General features: G+C 39.6%; 1 protein-coding gene across 5 annotated transcripts in view; it reads right to left on the bottom strand.

The window, feature by feature from the left end:
* Positions 1–25,047, bottom strand: part of CARMIL1 (capping protein regulator and myosin 1 linker 1) — a gene marked incomplete at its 5' end in the record, with an annotated part of 333,278 nt that overhangs the window by 144,167 nt on the left and 164,064 nt on the right. For all 5 annotated transcript variants that reach the window (XM_084228463.1, XM_084228462.1, XM_084228460.1 and 2 more), the window contains 3 exons: positions 8,061–8,155; positions 9,665–9,753; positions 15,891–15,966. In XM_084228463.1, coding sequence (XP_084084589.1) covers positions 8,061–8,155; positions 9,665–9,753; positions 15,891–15,966 — 260 coding nt within the window. The remainder of the gene's footprint in view (positions 1–8,060; positions 8,156–9,664; positions 9,754–15,890; positions 15,967–25,047) is intronic.

Genomic DNA, 25,047 nt, shown 5'->3' on the forward strand with positions numbered 1-25,047 from the left:
CAATTCAGAAACAATAAGAAAAGTAAGTGAATAAACCAATAAAATACAGTGAAGTGCTCCCATTTTAAAACTAAGGCTGAGAGAAAATGATTCAAAAACTAGGAATATAGGAATAAAACAGAAGAAAGTGGAATCAGTTTGAATAACCCAGGAAGCTCTAAAACCCAAATCTATACAGTTTTTAAAATTATGTCTTACCCAATTAACATTGAAACTATGAACCTGAAGAAAAGTACTTTCTGTTTTGTAGCTGTCCCAAGAAATTTGTCATCTTTGATTATTAAAGCCATTAAGAAAATTGATTGATTCGCCATGGAATAAGCCAAAGTTTTTCAAATAGCATAAGCACAAAACTCTTTCCTTCCACTTCCAAAGGCAATTTCTAGACAGTCGAATCAGAAAATAACAAGCACAGATTGAGAGAGTGATTAATCATTCAGGAAATCCTAGAAGGGTGCCTGAACAATTGGTACTAGGTATGAGTGCACAAGCTTTTAAGTCATGTAAACACACCATTTCCTCAACCATAAAAGGAAAATAACATTTGCACTATTTCACATCACAAGGCTATTTTATCAACCAAATGAGGTGGTAAAAGCTGACATTTCTTGAATGCACAGTATGTGACAGTCTATTCTTGTCCCTTCATGTCCATTACCTGACCTAATCCTTAGAACACCCTTACATGGTAGGCACTGTAAGTGCCTGTTTTAAAGATGTGGAAATTGAAGCACCTTGTCCAAAGAAACACAGTTAGAAAGTGGCAAAGGCCAGAACTGAATCCATGTACTTGGCCTCCAGAACCCACTGGATTATACTGAGTGATATAAAAAAAATAATAATACACTATAAAGTGTGATCAGTAACTCTACGACCTCTTTCTTATTTAGAAGATCGAATTAGTTATCAGCACAAAAAAATTTAATATTTAATGTCAACATTTCCTAAAAAAAAAAAAAGAAAAAAAGAAAAGAAAATGCACTGTAACAGGATTCTAAATCCTACAAATATATAATTAAATTTAGAACAAAGGCAGGGGAGGAAATAGGATGGACATTTCTGAAAAGGCTAATAAGATCATAAATCCAGCGAAACTGGGAAGGATATAACATGGAAAACTGGAGGCTGTAGCATTTGTGGAAATAAAACATGAGAAATGAGCAAAAGAACTGGATTCTATGGAAATACCCAACTTTGATTCAATAAATTATGTCATGTGCAAAGGGTTAGTTGGGAGGCAAAGGCTGAAACCCCCGGGTTCAATCACTGGTCAGACCAGAGGATGCGCCACAGAACAAAATAATCAAGTTCAGCCAAAGCAGCACCATTCAAGCTTATTCTACCATGAGCCACATAAGGGGATCTGATATCCTGCTGAAAAACCTCACACAAAAATAGTAACGAGAAAAGAGAAAATCCCAGTTTTCTGAAACAAGACACTCTGATATTTTCTATCCTGTTCCCCTTTTTTAAAATATATGTTATGGGGCCTCCCCGGTGGTGCAGCGGTTGAGCGCTGGGTTGTGAAGCTGCCTGCAGCCTCTGCAGCGCCAGTTCGATTCCCGTCCACCGGGTGAGGGTCCCACATGGTGTGCAGTCCTCTCCTGCTGCCCACTGCTCCCCTCAGCAGTGTATTTCGTCAGTCTGCTTGTTCTGCTCCCTGCTCTGGTGAATTCTCTCTCCCTCCTGTGCTTCTGACTGTACCCAGTGCTTGTATAAATAAATAAATCTTTTTAAAAAATAAAATATATGTTATGAATATTAAATTGATTTCATGAGTTGCTAATGAGTCTTGACCTATGTGTGACAACACCCTGGGTGAGAAAAGCAAAATGTGGAACCTGCGGGACCCCACGCCCAGGGTGAGAAGAGCATCTACAGATGTGCAGTCCATTCACTATCTAAAAATTAATAATAATAAGGCCTCCCTGGTGGCACAGGCGGTTGAGCGCCAAGCTGTGAAGCTGTCCACAGCCTCTGTAGCACGGGCTCGATCACGACCGGCCAGCGAGATTCCCACATGGCGCAGCAGACCTCTCCTGTCTCACCCGCTGCTCCCCTCAGCAGTGTATTTCATCAGTCTGCCTGTTCTGTTCCCTGCTCTGTCTCTGGTGAATCCTCTCACTTCCCGCGCATCTGGCTTGTACCCTGTTTCTTGTATAAATAAACAAATCTTTAAAAAAATAAAAATAAAAAAACAAAAAGCAAAATTAGCAGGCAACCACAAATCAGGGACATTCTGTGAGGGAGGGGTTCACACAAGGGACTATGGTGATGGCTCACAGATGAATTGGTGGTGGGAATTTTATGGTGTAAAAGATATAATTTTAAAAAAAATTAATAAATAAAAAGTGCAGGGCCTCAAGCATCAGCAGCATTTCCCACTTACACTATACCTGCCCACTAAACTATGCCTTAGCCTCCTTCACCACCAGGCCCTCTACAAGGACGGGCAAGGAGACTGAGCTGCAAATAACATAAATTTGCTGCATCAGCATTCAACATGCAAAGCCAGGAGCCAAACCTTTTTTCTGAGAGTTTCCAAATAAGTCCCTGAGTTGATGGTACAGGAGGAAAATCAAATTCCATTGGGTGTTTAAATTCCTCAGAATTCTGGGCTGTCAATGGTTCAGGCTGTATTTGCCTGACATTTCTTTGAGTTGCCTTACAAATCATCTTCCTGGCTTGGTCTCTTTTGTATCCTATGACATTCAATTACAAACTCTCCCTTCATGCTTCTTATTGTCTTCAAAGATAAAATATTGTCATTGCAAAGTTCAGAAACAAAAACCATAGAAAATTTCCCCTAGTTTGAAATTTTAATAAATATTTTATACTCGGTTGGGTCTCATATAGATTTTCCATCCCTGAGCAGAAAAACTACCCATTATTCTCAGATATTTGGACTGAGTGAAAAGAATCTACAAAGAATTTGCTTTTGGGAGGGTCAGTCCCAAGAGGTAAAAAAAGATGGGAAATATGGGGGTTGGCACTTTCCAAAAGAACTGGAGAATAAAGCAAGAAATGACTCTAGAGGGAGCAAAAATGAGGACTGTCTGAGCTGGAGAAAATACTTTCATTAGTGTCAGAACTTGACTGTATTTGAACAGAAACCACACTGGAAAGCTGGGATGTGGACACAAAGCTGAGGCAAACACCCTGAAAAGATTCATGATTATAAGCCCGGTGAAGGAACTGCAGGTAGATGACAATTACAAAATCAGGTCACAGAGGCAGGAACATGGGAAAGAAAAGTAGCAAAGTGTTATCTTTGCAGACTTTCTGACTCCATACAAAAGAAATCTCAATAAACTTCACTAAGATATTCAACTGCAATTAAAACACCTACATGGTGAACTTAATGTAGTATATACTGTTTTTTTTTTTTAAGATTTATTTATTTTTATACAAGGGTATAAAAATAGGGTACAGGCCAGAGGCACGGGAGGGTGAGAAGATTCACCAGAGACAGAACAGGCAGCAGGGAGCAGAACAGGCAGACAACCGAAATACACTGCTGAGTAGAGCAGCGGGCGAGGCAGGAGAGGTCTGCCATGCCATGTGGGTATTTCCCTGGCTGGCTGGGATCAAACCCATGCTGTAGAGGCTGCGGACAGCTTCACAGCACTGTGCTCAACCCGCTGTGCCACTGGGGAGGCCCTAGTATATACTGTTAACAATGCACACCTGAAACTTACCTAAAGTTATAATGCAGTGTTACTTCGATTAAAATTTTTTTAATGCAGAATGATGGTTAAATGAAATCAAATTGAGTTTAAAGTCTTTATTGATTAGGTACAATGTCTTAGATTAGATGCTGCTGGTCTTAGGTAGTTAGCGGAGACCAATGGACAAAGAGGAGGAAAGAGAAGTAAGTTGGTGGAAGAGAAATGTCCATCTATTTAACACAGCAGAAAGAAGTTAGTGTCAGAAGTTAAATCCACAAGTGAGAGTCTGATGGATGAAATTACACAACAGGCCACAGGTTGTCCAGCATGACTATACCTCAATGCAGGCGAGGGACTCAACAGCAAAGAGGACAAGACCCTCAGACTCAATGTTCCCCTCCCAGCCTCTCAAACTAAAACAACATGTGGTCTTTGGGGCCTGCTACTTTCACTTACCACACTACTGAGTTTAACAACATCACTGCCTGTATCAGCACTTTGTTCTCTCATTTTGTTGAGTATGTTTCATTGTACAGATCCACCGCATTTGGTTTATCCACTCACTAATGGACTGGATGGGCAAATTGGCTGTTTCTACTCTGGGGCCATTATGAATAGTGCTGTGGTAAACATTTATTTACAAGTCTCCAGTAGATGTATACTCCATTTCTCTTAGGTGATAATTAGGTGTTGTGTGACTAACTTGTACTTAACATTTTAAGAAACCACATAACCAGTTTCCATAGTGGCTGCACCATTTTACACTCACACCAGTAAGGCATGAGTTGCCACTTCCTGCATCCTCTCCAGCACTTAACTGGAGTAAGTCAAACCACCAGTTGCCAAATGGTGTTGAAATGTGGTTTGAATTTGTGTTTTCCTAAGGTCTCAGTGAGGAGTGTCCCTTCCAATTCCACTGCACTCTGTAGTGCACCTCCTGCCTACAACAATTATCTCCTCATGCTTTTGTCCTGCCAGTGAATAAATATATTTAAGTCCTTCCCATCTTACAAACATAATCATGGGCTCTTAAAAACATAATCATGGGCCTCCCCGGTGGCACAGCGGTTGAGCGCTGGGTTGCGAAGCTGCCCGCAGCCTCTGCAGTGCCGGTTCAATCCCTGGCTGCTCCCCGGCCACCGGAGGAGGGTCCCACATGACGCGCAGACCTCTCCTGCCACCCGCTGCTCCCCCAGCAGTGTACTTCAGTCTGCCTGCTCTGCTCCTCGCTCTGGTGAATTCTCTCACCCTCCCGCGCTTCTGACTGTACCCAGTGCTTGTATAAATAAATGAAAATAAATCTTAAAAAAAATAAACTAAAAAAAACAAACAAAAAAAACCAGAATCAGCCTTCCTACTGATAAAAGAAAAAGGAAAAAAGTGGTTCCTACTTTTTCATATGAACACTGTAGGATGTGATTAATAAGAGTCCCTTGTTCTTCCTGAAGAAATGATTACATTGCAGAGAAACTCCTATTTCAGGGACAGGTATCCGATATTTTCAGCTTTGGCTCTTTCTACAAGGGAATTGTTCCCGTGATCTAGTTTTCTAATTCAGTCTTAACCTTCTGTTAAATTCACTACTATCAATGATGGGATGTTACTCTTGAAATTTTTGCTTGTGGGCCTCCCTGGTGGCGCAGCAGTTGAGCGCTGGCTGGGCTGCAAAGCTGCCCAAAACCTCTGCAGTGCCGGTTCGATCCCCGGCCACCAGCGAGGGTCCCACATGGCGCGCAGACCTCTCCTGCCACCCACTGCTCCCCTCAGCAGTGTACTTTGCCAGTCTGCCTGTTCTGCTCCCCGCTCTGGTGAATTTTCTCACCCTCGCGCGCTTCTGACTGTACCCAGTGCTTATACAAATAAATAAAAAAGAAAAAAAAATGCAAAAAAAAAGAAATTTTTGCTTGCATCTCACATGCGTGTATTTTTGGGTGAAGAAGAAAGTATCAGGAACAAAAAGCAGAACTGTCTATATTTGTTTCTTCAGCTCAGCTGCATAATTAATCCTCATCAAATATATAACATTTCAAAATGTGAAAGACTGTTATTCAACAATGCTGGAAAACATTTGCAACAAATAATGAAAACAAAATATTACCTCTAGAGATAAAGTTATTTCTTCTTAAATCTGTCCATCAAAGTTTTCCCACTGTGAATTCAAACTCCTAAGTTTCACTTTCTAAATGTACTGACTCTTCTCTCTACTCTTGCAAACACTTTTAATGAATACTTCTTCTGCCGTAACTCTAGTCCTTTTGTTACTGAAACCCAGGCACCTCAGCTGTGGGAGCCAGCAGGAGCAACGGTGTTCCTTCAACCTGCTGCTCCACCACAAGTCAGTTATGGCAGTTGCTTCTCAGAACCCAGTAACTGCCATTTTGTCAGTTGTGGCAGTTGCTCCTCAGAGCCCTTTTATGTAACAGTGTACTTCCTGGATCACAGAATGGACCAATCAGGTGCAAGCTATGAGCTGATTGGTCCAATCAGCCACAGGATTGAAAAACGGTCTAATCAGATGTGTGGGTGGGGCACCCTGAAAGAGGATATAAGACAGGTTGCTGAAGAGAAACAAATAGAAGAGATGAACAAGAAAGATGATGCCAGCCCCAGAATAGGAGGGATGACACCAGCCTTCAAAGGGAGAAAGAAGATGGTTCCAGCCTCCGAAGAAAAAAGAAGACTCAGTTCCTGGCCTCCGAAGAAAAAGGAAAAGAAGCATCCAGCAGCCAACCTGTGAGGGGAGAAGAGAAGCCGAAGACCTTTGTAGAGACTGGACCTCCGGTCCTGTCCCTGACATCACCTGAAAGAATCACCAAAGGTCCTGGGCCTGGTGTCTCAAAAAGCTGTTGTTGGTGTCACCCAATAGATCACAAAGAGCTGTTAACACTGGGGCGTCTCTGACACACCTCTGAGGGACCAGTAGTAACCATCACTACTGGCCCGAGCTGTCCAGCACTCCTGGTGACCGGTGGTGACCATCACTGACACTGTGTGGGTGAGATAGCAGGACACTTATGGATAAAACAAGCTCTTTGTTTCCCCTCTTTATAAAACAAAACCCCAGGTTGTTGTTCCTGGAGCCTAAGGTCTCTTGTAATTGGATGTGTGCATGAGAACCCACAGAGAGTGACCTGTCCTCTTATCAGGCACTGTCCTTTGTTAGGCTTTAGGAGGACTCTATTGTGTGGGCATTGTATTGCTATAGCAATTAGTTTAGGTTTTTGACCTTTTGGCCTTTTGGTGCCTCTCTTGGATCAGAGGCCGGGCGGGTAGGTGGCCATTCTAGCTGTTCCATCCTTCTACCCAGCCTCCTGCCTTGTGGCCCTCTTCCCTGTACACCCTTGTTTCACTTCAACTTCTCCCTATGTCCACATTCAAATCTGGTTAAATATTAAAGACATTTCTGGTAGGCAGAATTGTTAAGCTTCCCCGAGATTCCTGCCCCCTGGTATACACACCCTGGTTAATTTCTTCAAGCATGAGGAGCAGACTATTAAATTCACTAGTCATTAAGATTACTGATCAATTGACTTTGAGTCCATCAACTGAGTAATTAACTGACTCAGAGACTGTCCTGGGTGGGTCTGACCTTATCAGCTAAGCTGTTGAAAAGAAAGCAAGGCATCACAATAGATGTGCTACCACTGGGTAGCAACCTGGAGAAACCCAGAAGGTAAAGACATGAGCACAGTTTCTAGGCACTGGGACTAGGCCTGGCTGGGTAGCTAGCAGGAAAACCTCAGTCCTCTATCCTCAAGAGAATTAATTTGGCCAACAAGTGAGCTTGATGAGGAAGATCCCAGGTCATAGACAAGATCCCAGAGACTAAGCTGACCACTTGATTTCAGTTCTGTGAGAATGCAGCCAGTAGAGAATCCAGCTCATCTGTACCCAGATGACTGAACCAAGGAAATGATGCAATAATACAAAAACAAATAGTTTAAAAATAATACCCCCTTTCATTTTGTATCACTTCCAAAAACATTAATCACATGACAGGATTTGGGCATGAGTACTTTCATCACAAGGTGAAAAGGTCTAGAAGCTAACAAGAGTAGCAGCAGGCCTCCCTGGTGGCACAGGGGTTAAGTCTCAGCACTGTCACTGCTACAGCCTGAGTTCAGTCTCCGGCCAGGGAGCTAACCCACACGGCACAGAGACCTCTCCTGTCTTGCCCACTGTTCCCCACTGCAGTGTATTCCAGTAACTCCACCTGTTCTGCTCCCCACTCTGCCTCTTACTCATGCACATCTGGTATGCAGAAAAAGGAGTAGCAGCAGCACTGATAACATAATGATGGCTAAGCAAGATACTATTCTTCAGACATGGCTACACCAAAATCCCCCATTCTATTACAATAGTGCATTGGTGTTCACATGTACACTGTGGTACCTCGATCCTCCAGGGGGTTGCCAGCAAGGTTAATCGTGTGGAGTCCTGAGTTGGGATTATGCGCTAGAGCACTGGCCAGTTTTTGTGCAAAATCTCTGCAAGCAAACAAAACAATAAGATTAAATAACACAAAATGTTAAACTCTTCAAATAAAACATTTAAAGCTAGAGTAGCTGGAGTGCAATCTGCAAATAAGAAAGACTTTCTTTCAGGAATAATCTATATAGCATATATTTGTTAACACCCAATCTGTTTTGCACAAATATATATTCTTGTTAGCAAGTCTGTAAAGCTATAGTCCTGTATATGGCTCATTTTGATTAGCCAAAAACTCATTAAAAAATTATATATATATAAAATATATAATATATAATTATACACACACACACACACACACACACAATTGCCCCTTTCAAGATGCATTGCCATAAAAAAATCCAACTTGGCCCCTCCTTAACTAAAAAAAGAGATAGAAATCCAGAACTGAATCTGCTGTTCAAGAAAACTGCAACAGACCATTCACTATCACTTAGTTTCCATGAACACAATACTCATGAATGCAAAACTGATTGCACTAATTATCAAGTTGAAAGGCTACAATTGCTAGCACTGTATTTTAAGAAAAATCAAAATCACTATTTTAGGTAGATTTAACTTAAAATAACACACTAAGTGCTATGATTACAAAACTGTCAACCCTCCCCAGAGAGCAGTACTAAAGTCTTTATTGTAGCAGATTCAAAACTCTTCACCTGACTTGCATATCAACTACTGAACCACCAGATGAGGACTATGTAAGTGTCTAAAGAAAGGGTAAATGACTAAAACTGATCAAGCAGTAGAATCATATGAAATATGTTATTACTAAGACTATCACTAGCGATACTAAGAAAAGCTAACACAAAGTATCTATAACAGGAAAGATAGTTTCTTAAGCACTTTACATTTAAAAATTTACTTATCCTCACAACTATCATTCATTAAATTAGATACTATTATTCCCATTTTAAAGGCAAAGAGACTGAGGCACAGAGGGCTTAAGCAATATACCTGAGGTTAAGGGTCTATGTTTTTTTTTTAAAGATTCATTCATTCATTCATTCATACATTCATTCATTCATTTATGCAAGCACTGGGTACAGTCAGAAGCGCGGGAGGGTGAGAGAATTCACCAGAGTGGGAAGCAGAGCAGGCAGAAGGACCAAAGTACACTGTTGAGGGGAGCAGCGGGTGGCAGGAGAGGTCTGCACGCCATGCGGGACCCTCCTCCGGTGGCCGAGGAGTAGCCGGGGATCGAACCAGTGCCGCAGAGGCTGCAGGCAGCTTTGCAACCCAGCGTTCAACTGCTGCGCCACTGGGGAGGCCCAAGGGTCTATGTTCTTAACCACTATACATGCACCCTCAAAAATATCAAAAACTAAGCAAATTGTCTTATATAAAGTCCTTGAGCTTTGTGAGTATGATAGGGAAAATAAGGATATTTTTTAAGAAGGGAAAACACTATACTTCACATGTGAGTGACCCACTTTTTTTAAAACTATATATTGATTTTAGAGGAAATGACAAAAAGTTTTTTAGCAACACATATTTGGGAGAATACTCACGTTCGGAGTCCAGCATTTTCCAACACCAGTTCTTCCAGTCGATTGGACCTACTAACCACTCTCAAGATCTGTTCACAGACATCAGTGGACTGTAACAGAAAACAGTCTCTGATCACACCATAAATCTCAAACCAACCTCACTTTATTGTTATAAATTTGCAGATGCAGTGTGTTTATTAAATAAATCATTCATGCATGCATGCCTTCATTCAACAAACCTCAATAGGCATCTATTACTCTGCACTATCATGGCGAAGGTCATGGGAATACAATGACATAAAGGACAATCTCCCTGCCTTTAAGAGTTTACCATCCAGCAAAGGAATCAGATAAGAATATGCAACTATGACAGCAAAGCAAAGGGCTTACTTGGTAGGGCTATGGACATACGGGAAACATCTTATTCAATTATGGGAAAGCGAAAAGGATTCCCAAAGAACTGATATTCATACTGGAGAACTAAATAAAGACCAAATGGTACTGAAGAGGATCATGATGCGGATGACAAAAATATCTTTCCTGAGCTCTTGGCATGTGCCCTGCGTCGAGCTAACCCCTTTATTTTTTTATAAAATTGTTAAGTATTATGATTCCCTTTTATGGATAAGTTAATTAAGGTCTAAAGATGTCATCTATTTTAACAGGAGGCTGAATAAGCCCTTGTAGATATTAGCTACTACTTCAAAGTTCTTACTAGAATTCTCTATTGTGGGAGCAACTGGGAAACAACCCAAAAAGAGTTCAATAAATAATGGTCTCTTATGTTAATAAACATGTTTTTAAAAATCACATGGTTGCAAAATTATGTTTGTCTAAATAGTTTAAATGCTTAAGATAGCATGTTAAATAAAAATGCATGAATAAAATATTCCATAAAGATGACAAGACTTGACATGGCTGACAAGACTTGACATGGCTGACAAAAGTAGAAAAAGTCTTGCTGGAACTATGAAAAATAAAAAGTTATTCCCTGGTGGCAGAATTGCACATAATTTTTTTAAATTTTTCATTCATTAATATTTTATACTTATTTATATTCTGCCTTATTCCAAAACTAATTGAAGTTGGCCTCCTGACCATCAAATTATTTATATGTTAAAAAGAGATTTTAAAATCTCATTATAACTTAGGGTCTATTCAAATTCTTCATGAACTATATATAGAGATATATAAATACATATCTCTATCTTTTTTGCTAGCTTTCTGATTACTGTTTGTATACTACATATTTATACATATGTATATCTTATATATGTGACTATCATGTGTCATATCATATCATACACACATATATAGAAATAATTATCTAACACTGAAAACATGTATCATCAGTCATGGCATACAACAGTGAAAGCATTTTCTCTTTTAAAATACCACATAAAGGTTTTATGGTTTTTTGGTGCATCAAATCACAAATACCCAACTGCATTAACCATCACTGGAAATTGGAAATGGAGCAAAAGTTGTGAAGTTTTTCCTTTAGAAAATCTGATGTGAAAAACACCCCAGCAACATCTAAACACCCCACAGTAGCTACAGCTCTTATTTCCATATGCTGCTTGTGTCTATTCAGTTTATAATGTTGCTTTCACACTAGTCCTGGGTTTCTAATGTGTCCCACAGACGGATAATGGTAGAGGCAAATTCATTCTTATTGACCTGATGCCAGCAATTGTCATTATGCTGATGCTGGTGATTTTCAATATGGTGACCCCCTTATGAATATAATTCTTGTCTACAATATCTAACCAGGGAGACTGATCTTTTCTTGTGTTGTCATGATAAAAATCAATTACTTAGACAATGTTTTTGCAGAGTGATCCTAATTTCCAGGAACATCTCATGGTATCATTACTTTTCCAGGGTTATCAAGCATCCAGAAAAGTAATTTCCATAAGCAGGGGTTGAAGCAGGACTTTCATTGCATTGAGATAATTACTATAGCAAAAATTTATTCAAGAAAATGTATGAAAAGTGCTTCCAACTTTTCTTTAAGATGCCAGTAGCGGGGAGGGGTAATTAAGTCATTCACAATTGGGTTAATTTTGCTACTTTTTAATTGAGTGTCAACCAGATGAAAAGCATTGTTTTAGACTCTGAGGAATACATGGTGATGAAATTTTCTTTTAAAGATTTATTTATTTATTATACAAGCACTGGGTACAGTCAGAAGCATGGGAGGGTGAGAGAATTCACCAGAGCCAGGGCGGGGAACAGAACAGGCAGACTGACGAAATACACTGCTGAGGGGAGCAGGGGGCGTGGCAGGAGAGGTCTGCCCACCATGTGCTACCCTCACCAGCAATGAAATTTTTAAAAAGATACACACATAAACCTAGATACCAAATGTAATGTGGGCATCACAGGAGAGCTCCCCAGTGTGCTGCCTGTTTAGACTCTGCATTGATTTAAAAAAAAAAAAAAACATGTTTTGAACAAATTAACACAATGACACTTCAGGTGCTTTCACTTACTTAAAAGTCAAATGCATACTATAAAAACTAGAGGGGTCACTGTACTGGAACAAATCAACAAGTGCAAAATAAAACATACAGAATTCAGAACTAAAAGAAACCACATATATTATCTGACCCAACATTAACATTCTTAAAAGATTTTTTAAATGAGCAAGTAAACTCACTGGCTTGCCACAGATACACGCTGAAGGAGTAAGCAAGGCCCCGATTCTACTGTTCTTTTAATGAATCCAGAATATTGCACACATACTTGGTCCTACTGGCAATATTTGGTCGACCTTAAAAAAAAAAATCTTTCCATCTCCCTATTTAAATTAGGAATAGAGAATACTAACTGGCTTCGTAAGAGCTACATAAACGCTTCTAAGTCATATTTTTCAGGTGGCAACCTGGTACAGGAGAACTTTATTGAACAAGGAGCACTGTTACCAACACAGAGAATTCATAAAACTTAAGAGTGAATCACTGCTTTGTGTCATGTTTTAAAAAAAACCCAAAAAGCCTGTATCCCAGCTCTTATATGCATAAATAAATCTTAAAAAAAAAAATCAAAAAAAGGTATGAGGTTGTCCCTTCCCTTAAATAAGCCTGGTGTTAGGAAACGTTCTGAGACTGTATAATGCAGGTCCATCAAAGGGGAAAGCATTATTTCTTTTTAATTTTAGGGTAAAAACATGGAGAAGTGATATTCTCTTGAAGATCTGCAGTGACATCCCAAACATCACTTTCTTTTTAAAATACCAATTATTAAAAATACACATGTATTTTTATGGCTTTTTTTTTTTAGTGTGTACGAAAGGATGTTAAATAAGTAATTAATATAAAGTTGGAAGCAGATCCTACCGAGATTCAGCCAACAAATTTGAAATATCAGACAAAGGCATTTTAGAACAGGACATTAAACACTGTCAGTAAAGAAACCAGATAAATCATCTCCTCCATGTATATATTATATTTAAAATATATTGATTGTGAATAGTGCTGCAATTAACACAGGGATAGATATATCTTTTTTGAATTAATATCTTTATATTCTTCAGATAAATACCCAGGAGTAAAACTGCCGATCACGTGTTCGTTCTGTTTTCAATTTATTTATTTTTATTGAGGTAACACAGGTTTACAGATTGTATATGATTTAGAGGTACAGGGATCACACCCTTCATGTCACACCTGCTAGAATGGCTATTATCAAAAAGACAAACAAAAAGTACTGGCCAGGATTTGGAAAAAAGGAACCTTGTATGCTTTTAGTGAGAATGTAAATTGGTGCAGCCCATATGGAAAGCAGTATGGTGGCAGCACCAGGACCATCGGTGCCTTGGTGGTGGTGTATTTTTATGTTTAAACCTTAGTTAAGAAAAGCAGGAGGGAGGCACCCCTGGTGGTGCAGTGGGGTGAGCACAGCCCTGTGAAGCTGTCCGCAACCTCTGCACCGCGGGTTCGATTCCCAGCCGGCCAGACCTCTCTTGTCTCGCCTGCTGTTCCACTCAGCAGTGTTTTTGGTCGTCTGCCTGTTCTGCTCCCCACTCTGTCACTGGTGAATTCTCTCACCCTCCCATGCCTCTGGCCTGTACCCCAGTTCTTGTACAAATAAATAAATCTTTAAAAAAGAAAAAAAGAAAAGGAAGAGGGGCAGTCCTCAAATCCTATTAGCCCACAGCCTTCCCAAGAAAGCATCTGAGCACATACATGTGTGGTCTTGTCAGAACTGAAATGATGAGGTGCCTATTTTCTATCCTAAATCTCTAAGGCAACAGAAAGGAGAAGACATCCTGGAACAACAAAGGCAGTTGACAGGACCAAAAGCCTGGACACACTTCTGCCCTAGTGAGTTGGGACAATTTCCCAAAGTGAGACAGTCACAATCTCCTCACAGCTCTCTTGTGCACCACTTTGAAAAGCATGAGTTTAGGGGAATGACTGAATGAGGCTGGAAGAAGGACTTGGTAGAGAAGTATTGTTCTCTCTGATCCCACAATCCCTGGGATAATCTACTTCTTCCTCAGATAGCTCCACATTCCCATCTTAACCTGCACCACTCAGTCCTGCAAATTCTCCCATCACAGCAAGCTGTTCCCAGCCAGCCCGTCATGGCCTCTGTCCCCTAGAGACTCACCTGACATCCCAAGTTCCATCATCACTGACTGTAGACACCCCTCCTGTTTAGCTGATAGTGTTTCCATAGTGCATTACCCTGCACTTGTTCATTTCTCAGCCTCTTTACTAGTCTGTTGTGATGATGATATCACAACAGTTAATAGGTACGCAATTCCAGCATTATGTCAGGTGATGTGTTCAAATTATTTCATATATCATTCACTTACTTCATTAATCTGCAAATTAGGTATATTGCTATGCCCATTCATTCAACAAATTAATCTGACTTTTTTTTTAAGATTTATTTATTTATTTATACAAGAAGCAGGGTACAGGCCAGATACATGGGAGGGTGAGAGGATTCACCAGAGACAGAGCAGGGAACTGAACAGGCAGACTGACGAAATACACTGCTGAGGGGAGCAGCGGCCAAGACAGGAGAGGTCTGTCGTGCCATGTGGGACCCATCGCTGGCCGGCCAGGATCCAACTGGCGCTGCAGAGGCTGTGGACAGCTTCACAGCGATGCGCTCAACCGCCTGCACCACCAGGGGAGGCCCTGACATCTCTTTATTAAGCCGATTTTCACTGAGTAGCTACTACAGCCACACACTCTGACAAGTACTGAATAGAGATGAATTAAACTGAGCTCCAATTAGCTCACAATAATAGTTACGGAGGAAGCTGAAGTCTTGGAAGGTCAAGTAATTTAATCTATGTCACGTAACCTAGTAATATGAGTCAGAATCTGAAATCCCCGTTTCTGTTCCAGACCCACATTCCTTTCCTAAACCACACTGGCTTCAGCCCAGGCTCATACTGATAATGCCTTAAGCCATTCATACCCCAGGAAAGTTCACAGAACCAGCAAACTGTCCACTTTCAAATCTCAACCCTCCACTTTCCACAGATCCATGTTACAATCCAAGTCCTACCTCTTCACTTTAAAAATCTTAAAATACCCAGATTCAATGGCCTCTGAAAGTTAGAGACTTGAATGGAAGAGTCTCAATAAAATAATACCTGAATTATTTTCTGTCCAAAAAAGTGAAGCAACAGAGAGAGATAACTCATGGGTAAATATATGTCCAGACAGCTGCTTTGAACACAAAGTAAAAGATAATAGGGCATCTTATTTCCACTAGTAAAACAGATCAAAAATGTAGTTCCCCATTGATGAAAACTAACTGATTTCACTTTGTTTTCATTTTGCTTCCATATAAATCTGCCTCAAAACTATCATAATTCGTCAGATCAACTCTACCTGGTAAGTTTTTACTAAATTCTTAGGAAAGGAAGCTGTGTGAAGATAGAATGTAAGATAGGAACATAAAACCCATTTGGTATAACTTTAGTAGTTTTCACCAACAGAATGAGTGTGTATTGAAGGCTACACTAAATGTGTCTTTCTGGTCATCATCCAAAGTTGCTTGCAGCAGCTAAAAATATGAGGAAGTTGTTCTCTGAAGCAACTCACATTACAAACTTTACAAAATGTTTTGCAGATCATTTATAAGAAAATCTCTCTATGGGAAATATGACATAAACAACTTGCCAGTATGGTAGAAAAACAAATGTTTTTTGGATAATTATAAGGTTCATGAAATTCAACAAAAGAAAGCAACATTTGCAGTATCTTCAATTGCTTACCAGTTTGAGATCCTTAGAGGACAGCTTTGTGAACCACTGGTTATATTCCAGGGCAGCAATAATTGGGATTAGGTCCCTAAAAGTAGAAATAACAAAATACATGAAAAGTGCTCTTACAATAGTCATATTGGAACTTCATTTTAAAATCTGTGACATATAGGGTTGCTTGTTAGTTTCTGTTATTTACAAATACAACATCCAGTCAAAACTCTTTCTTTTTAATTTTTTAAATTTTACATATTTTTTACATCAGTTTTCACTTTTGCACATTAATTCAAAAGGGCACCTGCACCCCTATGTTTATAGCAGCACTATTTACAGTAGGTAAGCTATGGACACAAATGCCCCAAAATAGGTAACTGGATCAAGAAGATGTGGTACATATACACAATGGAATATGACTCAGCAATCAAAAAAGATAAACTCATGCAATTTCCAGCAACATGGACGGAGCTGGAAGGGATCATGCTCGTGAAATAAGGCAGTCAAAACTCTTTTGACCACTAAACAAATTGTCTACAACAGAATCTCAGTATGATAAAAGCAGAATTCCTAAAAGTGGCAGTTGTGTTACCTCTAGGAACTCTGATTCCTATTTCCAAAGGAAAAGAGACTGGTAGCAGAATTTGCTTAGAAACCCTCCTTCCTCCAACAGATATTGAAAGTTTAATCCCATACTAACAAGTCCTACTTCTTTAGGCCATTCCTGCCATCAATTATATCCTACATTCTCTAGCTAGGAATTTACATTGCAAACAAGGACTGTGCCTGGCCTGATAAGTGACATTGCATGGATTCCCCAATGTTCAGCAAGCTCCTGCAATTATTCAGCGCATTCTTATATCCTCAGTACTGACTGCATACATGAGATGACCCAGGTGTAGTATTTTCCCACCCTGATCTCCCACAGCGTATCTCTATCTCATACCCAAGCCAAAAAGCAGACAATTCACTATCAACAACATCATGCAATTTCACAATTGGGGTCATCTTTTCTGCTGTGTTCAGCTAAGAGAAGCCATGCATTGGGCATCCCTGGTCATTCCAGTCAATTCATTGCTTGCATCTCCATTCAGCATTTATTGCATTCTGTCCTGCAGTACAATGTGTCACTTCAACATCTGCCCCTACCACCCAGGCTGTAAGTTCTTTGAAATTCAAGAGTCTAATTCAGTTTCACAGCTTCAGCCAGTCCATATCAGTTTTGTTCTCAGGCATGACAAGTAGCATTTTTTGCCTTAACTAGAAACTAAGAATGGCAGAAGGTGGAGAAAGAACTGACAATCAGCATTATTTCTTAGCTTCTGGGTGGCAGGCCCTGTTCAGTCACTCCTATAGACCGTCTCATTGAAATTTCAAAACAGGCCCAGGAGGTACTATTGCTTACATTTTAGACAAAAAAGAAACAGACATTCAGAGACAATCAGTGAAACTGGATCAAAGGGACAGAGCTACGGTAGGAACGCAGATTCTGAAGCACCACATGGGTGTAGGCTCTTCACACAGGCTTTACAGAGGTGAAGTAAATGTCCGTAGGCAGGAGGGGGAAACACTGCACAATAATCAGGGATCTCAATCATGGGGCTCAAGGTTCCACTTGTTCTACTCAAAAAGACTTTTTATTATTTTTGCATATGTTTTAGATTGAAAGATAAGAACAACAGTTTCAAAGTTGTTTTAGGTCTTCACCCTCTTCATCTCTCCCCACTGAATGAGCTGCAGGGCAGCTGTCCCTGTGGTTAAATGACAGGTTGTGGCTCCTCTGAGGACAAATTCCACCTTATTATCAGGATCACAAAGTGCAAGTTCAAGAGTCTTCTCCAATACTCCATCACTCAGGAACTCTGGCTAGTCATTCTCAACTCATCCCCTTTGTAGATTTAATGTGAAGGAGTGAATACTTCAGACCTCTTTATTCTGCATGTATTCTATTCTGTCACTTGATTTGAAGTGCAGCTGGCTTTCACCACAACAAACTCATTTTCAGGAATTAATGAGCACATCATTAATAGAAGCAGGTTCTCCATTAATGCAGTGATAGTGTATCATCTCTCCGTCTGACATGCAAAAACCTTGAAAAATATATTCTGACACTGAAAGTTGAATCGAACACTTAATAAGCCAGAAATGTTTATGGTACAATAGTAATTTTTTAAAAATATTCAGCATCCTACATGTGATATAGTCAATAGCTATAATTGGTAAAAGCTGCATATAAAATGACAGATATAAAAGCTCACTAATACAGCACTGTGTTTTCTTTGAGAAGAGAAAGGCATATAGCAAAATGTCAAATGATTTTTATTCTAGCTAGGTAGTAGTATTAAAGGAGATATGAAATTTTTTTCTAACATAATTCTGTATTTTTTTAATTTCCTATGATGATCCATATTCATAACCTAAAAGAGTTTGAGAATTAAATGTTCTATGGATGACGTAAGTAAAACTTGTTATAGAAAACGAAACTACCCATGAAGATGATGGAAACCTGTACTTGCGGGCAAAGTGTGGTTACCATATTTCCTTAACTTTTGTTTATGCCCAGACTTTTCAATATTAAAAAAAAGTTAGAATGAGACAAAGACAAGTCTTAGTTCATTCAATAAACATTTCTTTGGTACCTACTAAGTACTGAGCAGGGCTGTTAGGAACTAAGGGTTAAGTGATAAATAAGGGAGGCTCTTACTCCTCTTCTATACTTCAGTAGTGAGAAACACCCCCACTCAACACCCAACTCAATCAGTAACACAACAGAAGACATGCTGAGTAGGGGGCATGTCCAAAATACCCTAAGAACATAGTCAGGCACAAATACTTCTATAGATTGGAAGATTGGAAGGGGCCAACCAGGCAAGGAGATGGGAATGGAGTCACTCAAGTAGTTAGGAATTGTATATAGGAAGGCCTGGGAGCCCATATATGTCCAGCAACTCCATTCATTAATATATTCACCATGTACCATCCACTGTCCATGATTCGCTTGCTGTGATGCAAAAATAACATAGCAAGATGGCCATTCCTTGGTGACATTGACAACCTATCACGGCCTACCAGAAGACTCAGAGGCGGAAAATTATACTAGAGTAAAATAATCCCTAAAGAACAGGAGGAATATGAGGTACTATGGCACACAGAAGGGGGACCTTCATAGAACAAAGGCAAGTCAAGGAAGATCCTTACTGGAAGTTACTGAACTTTCAGAGGTGAGGGACTGGGATACAACACATATTCTAGGCAGAAGGGATGGTCAGCCAAGCAAGGTATGGCTTAGTCAAAGACTTTTTAAATGGATCAAAACAGCATTATTCATAAAAGAAAAAAATTCAGTTGGATTTTATCTAAATTAAAAAATGTATGCTCTACAAAAGAAGATATTAAGAGACTAGAAAGACAAGCCACACACTGGGAGAAAATATTTGCCATCACATTCGTGACAGAGAACTTGGCATCTAGAATGTATAATGAATGCTCAAAAGTCAGTATTAAGAAACAATTCAATTCTTAATAAAGACCAAAACTGATAGTTCATGAAAGAAGATATAAGCATGAGAAATAAGTACATAAAAAGATGTCTGAAATTATTGGAGAAATGCAATTTAAAGCCAAAATTAGATGCCACTACAAACTTATTGAAGAGCAAAATTTTTAAAAACCTGACAATATCAAGAACTGACAAAGACGCAGAGCAACTGAAGTTCACAGACACTGCTGATGTAATGCAACTATTACACACAATGTAGAAAACAGTTTGACAGCATCTTAAGTTTAACATACCCTTACCATTTATTTGATCCAGCAATCACACTCCTAGGTATTCACCCAAGAGAAATACAAACTTATATGTACACAAATACTTAAAGCTGGAAACAACAAAGACATCCTCCAGTGACTCCATATAACTTCCAAATCCAGATTAGCAAAGGCAATAATGTGGCTTCTGCTTAGCGCTCTCTCAACTCGCTCACTCACTGAATCCAGCTGTCCTGCTGTGAAGATGACAGTCCACCTGGAAAGGCCACATGCTGCCAGGGTCAACCACCACACCTGTGAATGAGGAAGCCTTCAAGATGCCTCAGACCCAGTCCCCACCTAAATGCAATCGCTAGAGTCCCAGCAAGAACTGCCCAGTTGAACCAAGTCAACCTCAGGATTATGACATAGCATACAAATAATAAGCCATTGTTCTATTATAAGTCATAAAGTTTGGGGTGGTTTGATATTTAGCAGTAGATAAGCAGAATACTTAATGTCTAGAAGTAAGACTTGCATGACTGCAAGCAAGGTAACCATTAAAGTCTATAAGCAGAGAACTGCTTCGGAAAACTAATCTCTGCAATGTAGGTACAATGAGGTAACAATTTCTAGAGCAAAATGTACCTGAGGTCAGAAAGGACTGAGGCTGAAAGTGAGTTCAGAAACTAGAACAAGAGCCAAGGCAAAAATTTTAAAATTTCCTAAATCGATTAATGAGTTAATAATACAATCCCAAATAATACATGCATACTTTTATGATGTAACTCTAAAGAAACATAAGGACTATTAGGATAATTTTTACAACCGGGTGGGGTTAGAGGAGAACTGTGATTGAAAACTCACTTATTAAGGCAATCCTTCTAAGAAGAGATAGTAGCCTATTTCTTTTTTTTTTTTTTTAAGATTTATTTATTTATGCATACAAGAGCTGGGGTACAGGCCAGAGGTGTGGGGGGTGAGAGGATTCACCAGAGACAGAGTGGGGAACAGAACAGGCAGACTAACAGAAGTACACTGCTGAGGGGAGCAGCGGGCAAGTCAGGAGGGGTCTGCTGCACCATGTGGGTTGCTCCCTGTCTGGCTGGGGGATCGAACTCATGCTGCAGTGGCTGCGGACAGCTTCATAGGATGCATCTTAACCCCTTGTGCCACCAGGGGTCAAGCAGAGTGATTGACTTTTCAATTACTGTAATTGCATTCCAGCATATATATCTGCAAGTTGTCTCTAAGGAGACAAGTATAAGAATTGCCTTGGCAGAGAAAAACATATAAGGTATCACTTATATGTGGAATATAGGGAAATACGAGATCAGATAAAGCCAAACCAGTAACAGATCCTAGTAATCTCGCTGTAGAATTGAGGTTTCCAGAAGGGAACTGGCAGGAGGGAGACAAATAACAGGGGAGGGCATACAATTGACTATGGGGAGGACTTCAGGTAACTTGGGACTGGGTGTGGTGTGGTAACATAAACATGAAGGGTGTGATTCTACAACTCTAAATCACATATAGTGCTGTTAACCAATGCTAAATCAATAAAACGTATTACTCTTACTTTAAAAAAATCAACTACTACTAGACTATAGGAATAAAAGAATTGCCACAGCATCACTATTCCTAGCAGTCTTTAAGCTAACCAAAATTTTTGATTACCAGAATAAATTAATTATAGAGTGTTCATACATAAGAATACAAATCAGAAACAAACCTGAATAAATAAACTATAGCTACCTACAACCACATGTAAAATCTCAACCTCAGGTATATAACATCTCTCAACCTGAATGGAATATGCAGAGAATAGGGAGCTTCAAGTCAGAAGATCAAGTGTCTAGGAAGCATCCTGCCAAAGACTTATAGAAAAGTCCAAGTCCGAACTGAGAGACATTCAGGATTCCTAGAATTGGTTCCTCTTGAACACCCAAGACACCAAATCAGCCAGAACAAGCATGGAGGCCAAGTACCGGGAGATTTGGGCCTTGATACAAATAGTATCAAAGAGCCAGGAATGCCCAAAAAGCTCGAATTCATTGCACTTAAATAGAAAACACATACTCATGCATAACTAATTTCATTTCTGAGAGTTCATCTACCTGGATGGCTTTCTCAGGATACAGTAATAAGTACGCATATAATAAGTCTTGGATAATAAATATTCAATTTGCCATTCGCATGAGCCTCCCAACTGCTGTGCTGTACCACCTGACTGCAAATAATTCCCTGGACTTCCCAGTGGGTTCTGTGTCAATCAGAACCGACCCTTTTCTCATATTTTCATTAAGTACTGTTGTGATCATATTATATAATACAGAAAGGAAATTATTATATAATACAGTGTTTGTCATCTGGACTGATTTCTCTTGTGGTGGGAAATGCTTAACAGCTTTTACAATAGTAATTTTTTTTTTGCTTGTTTTTTGTGTTTTTTTTTTAAGATTTATTTATTTATTTATACAAGCACTGGGTGCAGTCAGAAGCGCAGGAGGGTGAGAGAATTCACCAGAGCGGGGAACAGAATAGGCAGACTGATGAAATACACTGCTGAGGGGAGCAGCGGGTGGCAGGAGAGGTCTGTGAGCCATGTGGGACCCTCCCTGGTGGCCGGGGATTGAACCGGCGCTGCAGAGGCTGCGGGCAGCTTCGCAACCCAGCGCTCAATCGCTGTGCCACCAGGGGAGGCCCAATAATAATGTTTTTTTTTAATATACAGCATTCTACGTATATACCTGTGATAATTAATGACTATAATTAGTAAAAGTTGCATATAAAATAATAGAAATGCTCACAAATATAGAGACTGTTTATGTTTTGTTTTGACCTTAATTGACATGACTTAGGATTTAAAGAGGGAAAGTAGCCTTAAGGGGTCAGCAATATAAGGACCCCTCACAAGGATCTTGGCAACATCATATGCGTTTGTTCATATCCTTGAGACATTTCTACTGTGTCCTTAAAATGGAATGAAATCATTTTCAGACTCCAGATCCCGAGAAAAAGATCCAGGGTTAACATGCTTGATGGCAAGATATTTAGTATTTGAATCACTTGCTGAATTCTTTGCTATTCTAGATTTCAGGCAACCTATTGCATTAGCAATTCTCACTTCATTTTTCTGATCTGTATGACTTAATGGAGTTTAATTTTCCATAGAAGACACAGGAGATGGAAAGATATTCTATGCTCACGGACTGAAAGAATTAACATTGTCAAAATGTCCATCTCACCCAAAGTAACACAGACTCAGTGCAATACCCACCAAAATTTCAATGGAATTCAAAGAACCAGAGCAAACGTTATCGAATTTTTTATGGAATCACAAAAGTCTCTGGGACAGCCAAGGAAATACTGACAAAAAGGGAGAGGGATGGGGGTATTACACTCTCAGGCTTTAAATTATACTGCAACGCTATAGTAATAAAGACAGTATGGTACTGGAATAGTGGACACATAAGCCAATGGAATAGAATTACGAGTTCAGAAATAAACCCACATTTACATGGCCAGTTAATATACAACAAAGGAGCCTACAGTCTACAATGTTGAATGGTAAGTCTCCTCCACAAATGGTGCAGACAAAACTGGACAAACACATGCAGGAAAATGAAACTAAAGCACTCTCTCATATCATACATAAAAATTAATTCAAACTGGATTAAAGACTTGGATGTATGACCAGAAACCATAAAATACATAGAAGAAAACACAGACAAAACACTCCACAACACTGGCCTCAGGGAGTCTTCGGTGGCTCCACTCCAACAGCAAGGAGAACAAAAGCAGAAGTAAATGAATGGGACTATATCAAGCTAAAAAAGCAAAGGGAATGATCATCAAAGCAAAAAGCAACACTACTAAATGGAAGAAAATTTCTGCACATCATATATCTAACAAGGCGCTAATATCCAAGATCTACAAAGAATTCATACAACTCAACATAATGAAAACAAACGACCCAATTCAAAAAATGGGCAAAAGCAAAGAAAATGGGCAGAAGAGATAAACAAATACGTCTCCAAAAAAGACATACAACCGCCCAAGAGGCATATGAAGAAATGTTCAACATTACTTATCGGGGAAATGCAAATCAAAAGCAAAGAGATACCTCCTCACTCCAATAATGAGAATGGCCCAGAAACCAGAAACAAATATTGAAAATATGGAGAAAAAGGAACCAAACCTTATACACAGTCAGTGGGACTGTAGAATGTTCCAGCCCCTATGGAAAACAGAATGAAAGTTCCTCAAAATAATAAAAATAAATCTATTACATGGTCCAGCAATTCCACTCCTGGGTATTTACCTGAAAAATACAGTATTACTAATTTGAAAGGATATATACATGACTATGTTCACGGGAGCACTATTTATAATAGCCATGTCATGGAAACAGTTTAAAGGCCCATCGACAGAGCAGTGGATTAAGAAGATGTAGCATCTACACACCATGGAACACTGCTCAGTTATAAGAAAGATGAACTCTTGACATTTGTGACAATGTGGATGGAACCAGAGGGGGTTATACTAAATGAAATAAGTCAGGAGAAGACAAATACTGGATGATTTCACTCATATGTGGATTATGAAAGGGGGAAAAAGGAACTGACAAAACTAAAGCAAAACCAACTCTAGAAACAAGCAGAATTAAGGCTTCGAGAGAGGCAGAGAGAGTAAAGGTGGGAGGGACCCAATGACCAAGGCCAAAGGACTGTGGGTGCTTTGATGGTGGGAGTGATGTGGTGACATCTGAGGAGGTCTGCACCTGTTCCCCAAAATCACATGCACTATTACTCAAAGAAAAAAAAAATAATTTTTCCAGTTATTATTTTTAGGTGAAATTTTTCTTCCTCCTTTGCCCCTGCCTCTCTGCTCTCTGAAACTATAAAAACATCAAGACTTTTAAATAGTGTGACAAACTTAGCAAAGTGTTAGCCAACAAAAATCATTGACTAATTTGAAGGTCGGCTAGCAAGCCCTATAATCTAGAGGGAGACAGCAATAATCCCATGTAATATCGTGCTTATCTGTCAGAGAGTCACATACCGCAGAGCGAAGATTTTACCCTAATAAATTTGACAAACATTTTAAGGCTCCAAGGAAGGGTTTCATGAAAGAATGCAGGCTTGCTATTCCTCAGGTTTTCTACATACATGCAGCAGAACATGCTTTCCCATGGAAAAGCTGATAAAACTCGGAATGACTGCAGTAGCTTCCTGACATAGTCATTTGATGGCCTTTCTGGAGATAACACAGCCTTTCTTCCTGCAGATTTAGTTTGAAAATGAGACCTGCAGAGCTTCTAAAATTCTTTAAATATCATGTATTACCAATCCTTCCTGCTAATCTAACCTTCACAGAGCGGTGGGTCCCAAATATTAAAGGGTTACTTGGATAACTCTGTGAAGGA

The sequence above is a fragment of the Talpa europaea genome, assembly GCF_964194135.1.
Source record: "Talpa europaea genome assembly, chromosome: 2".
NCBI classification, from domain to species: domain Eukaryota; kingdom Metazoa; phylum Chordata; class Mammalia; order Eulipotyphla; family Talpidae; genus Talpa; species Talpa europaea.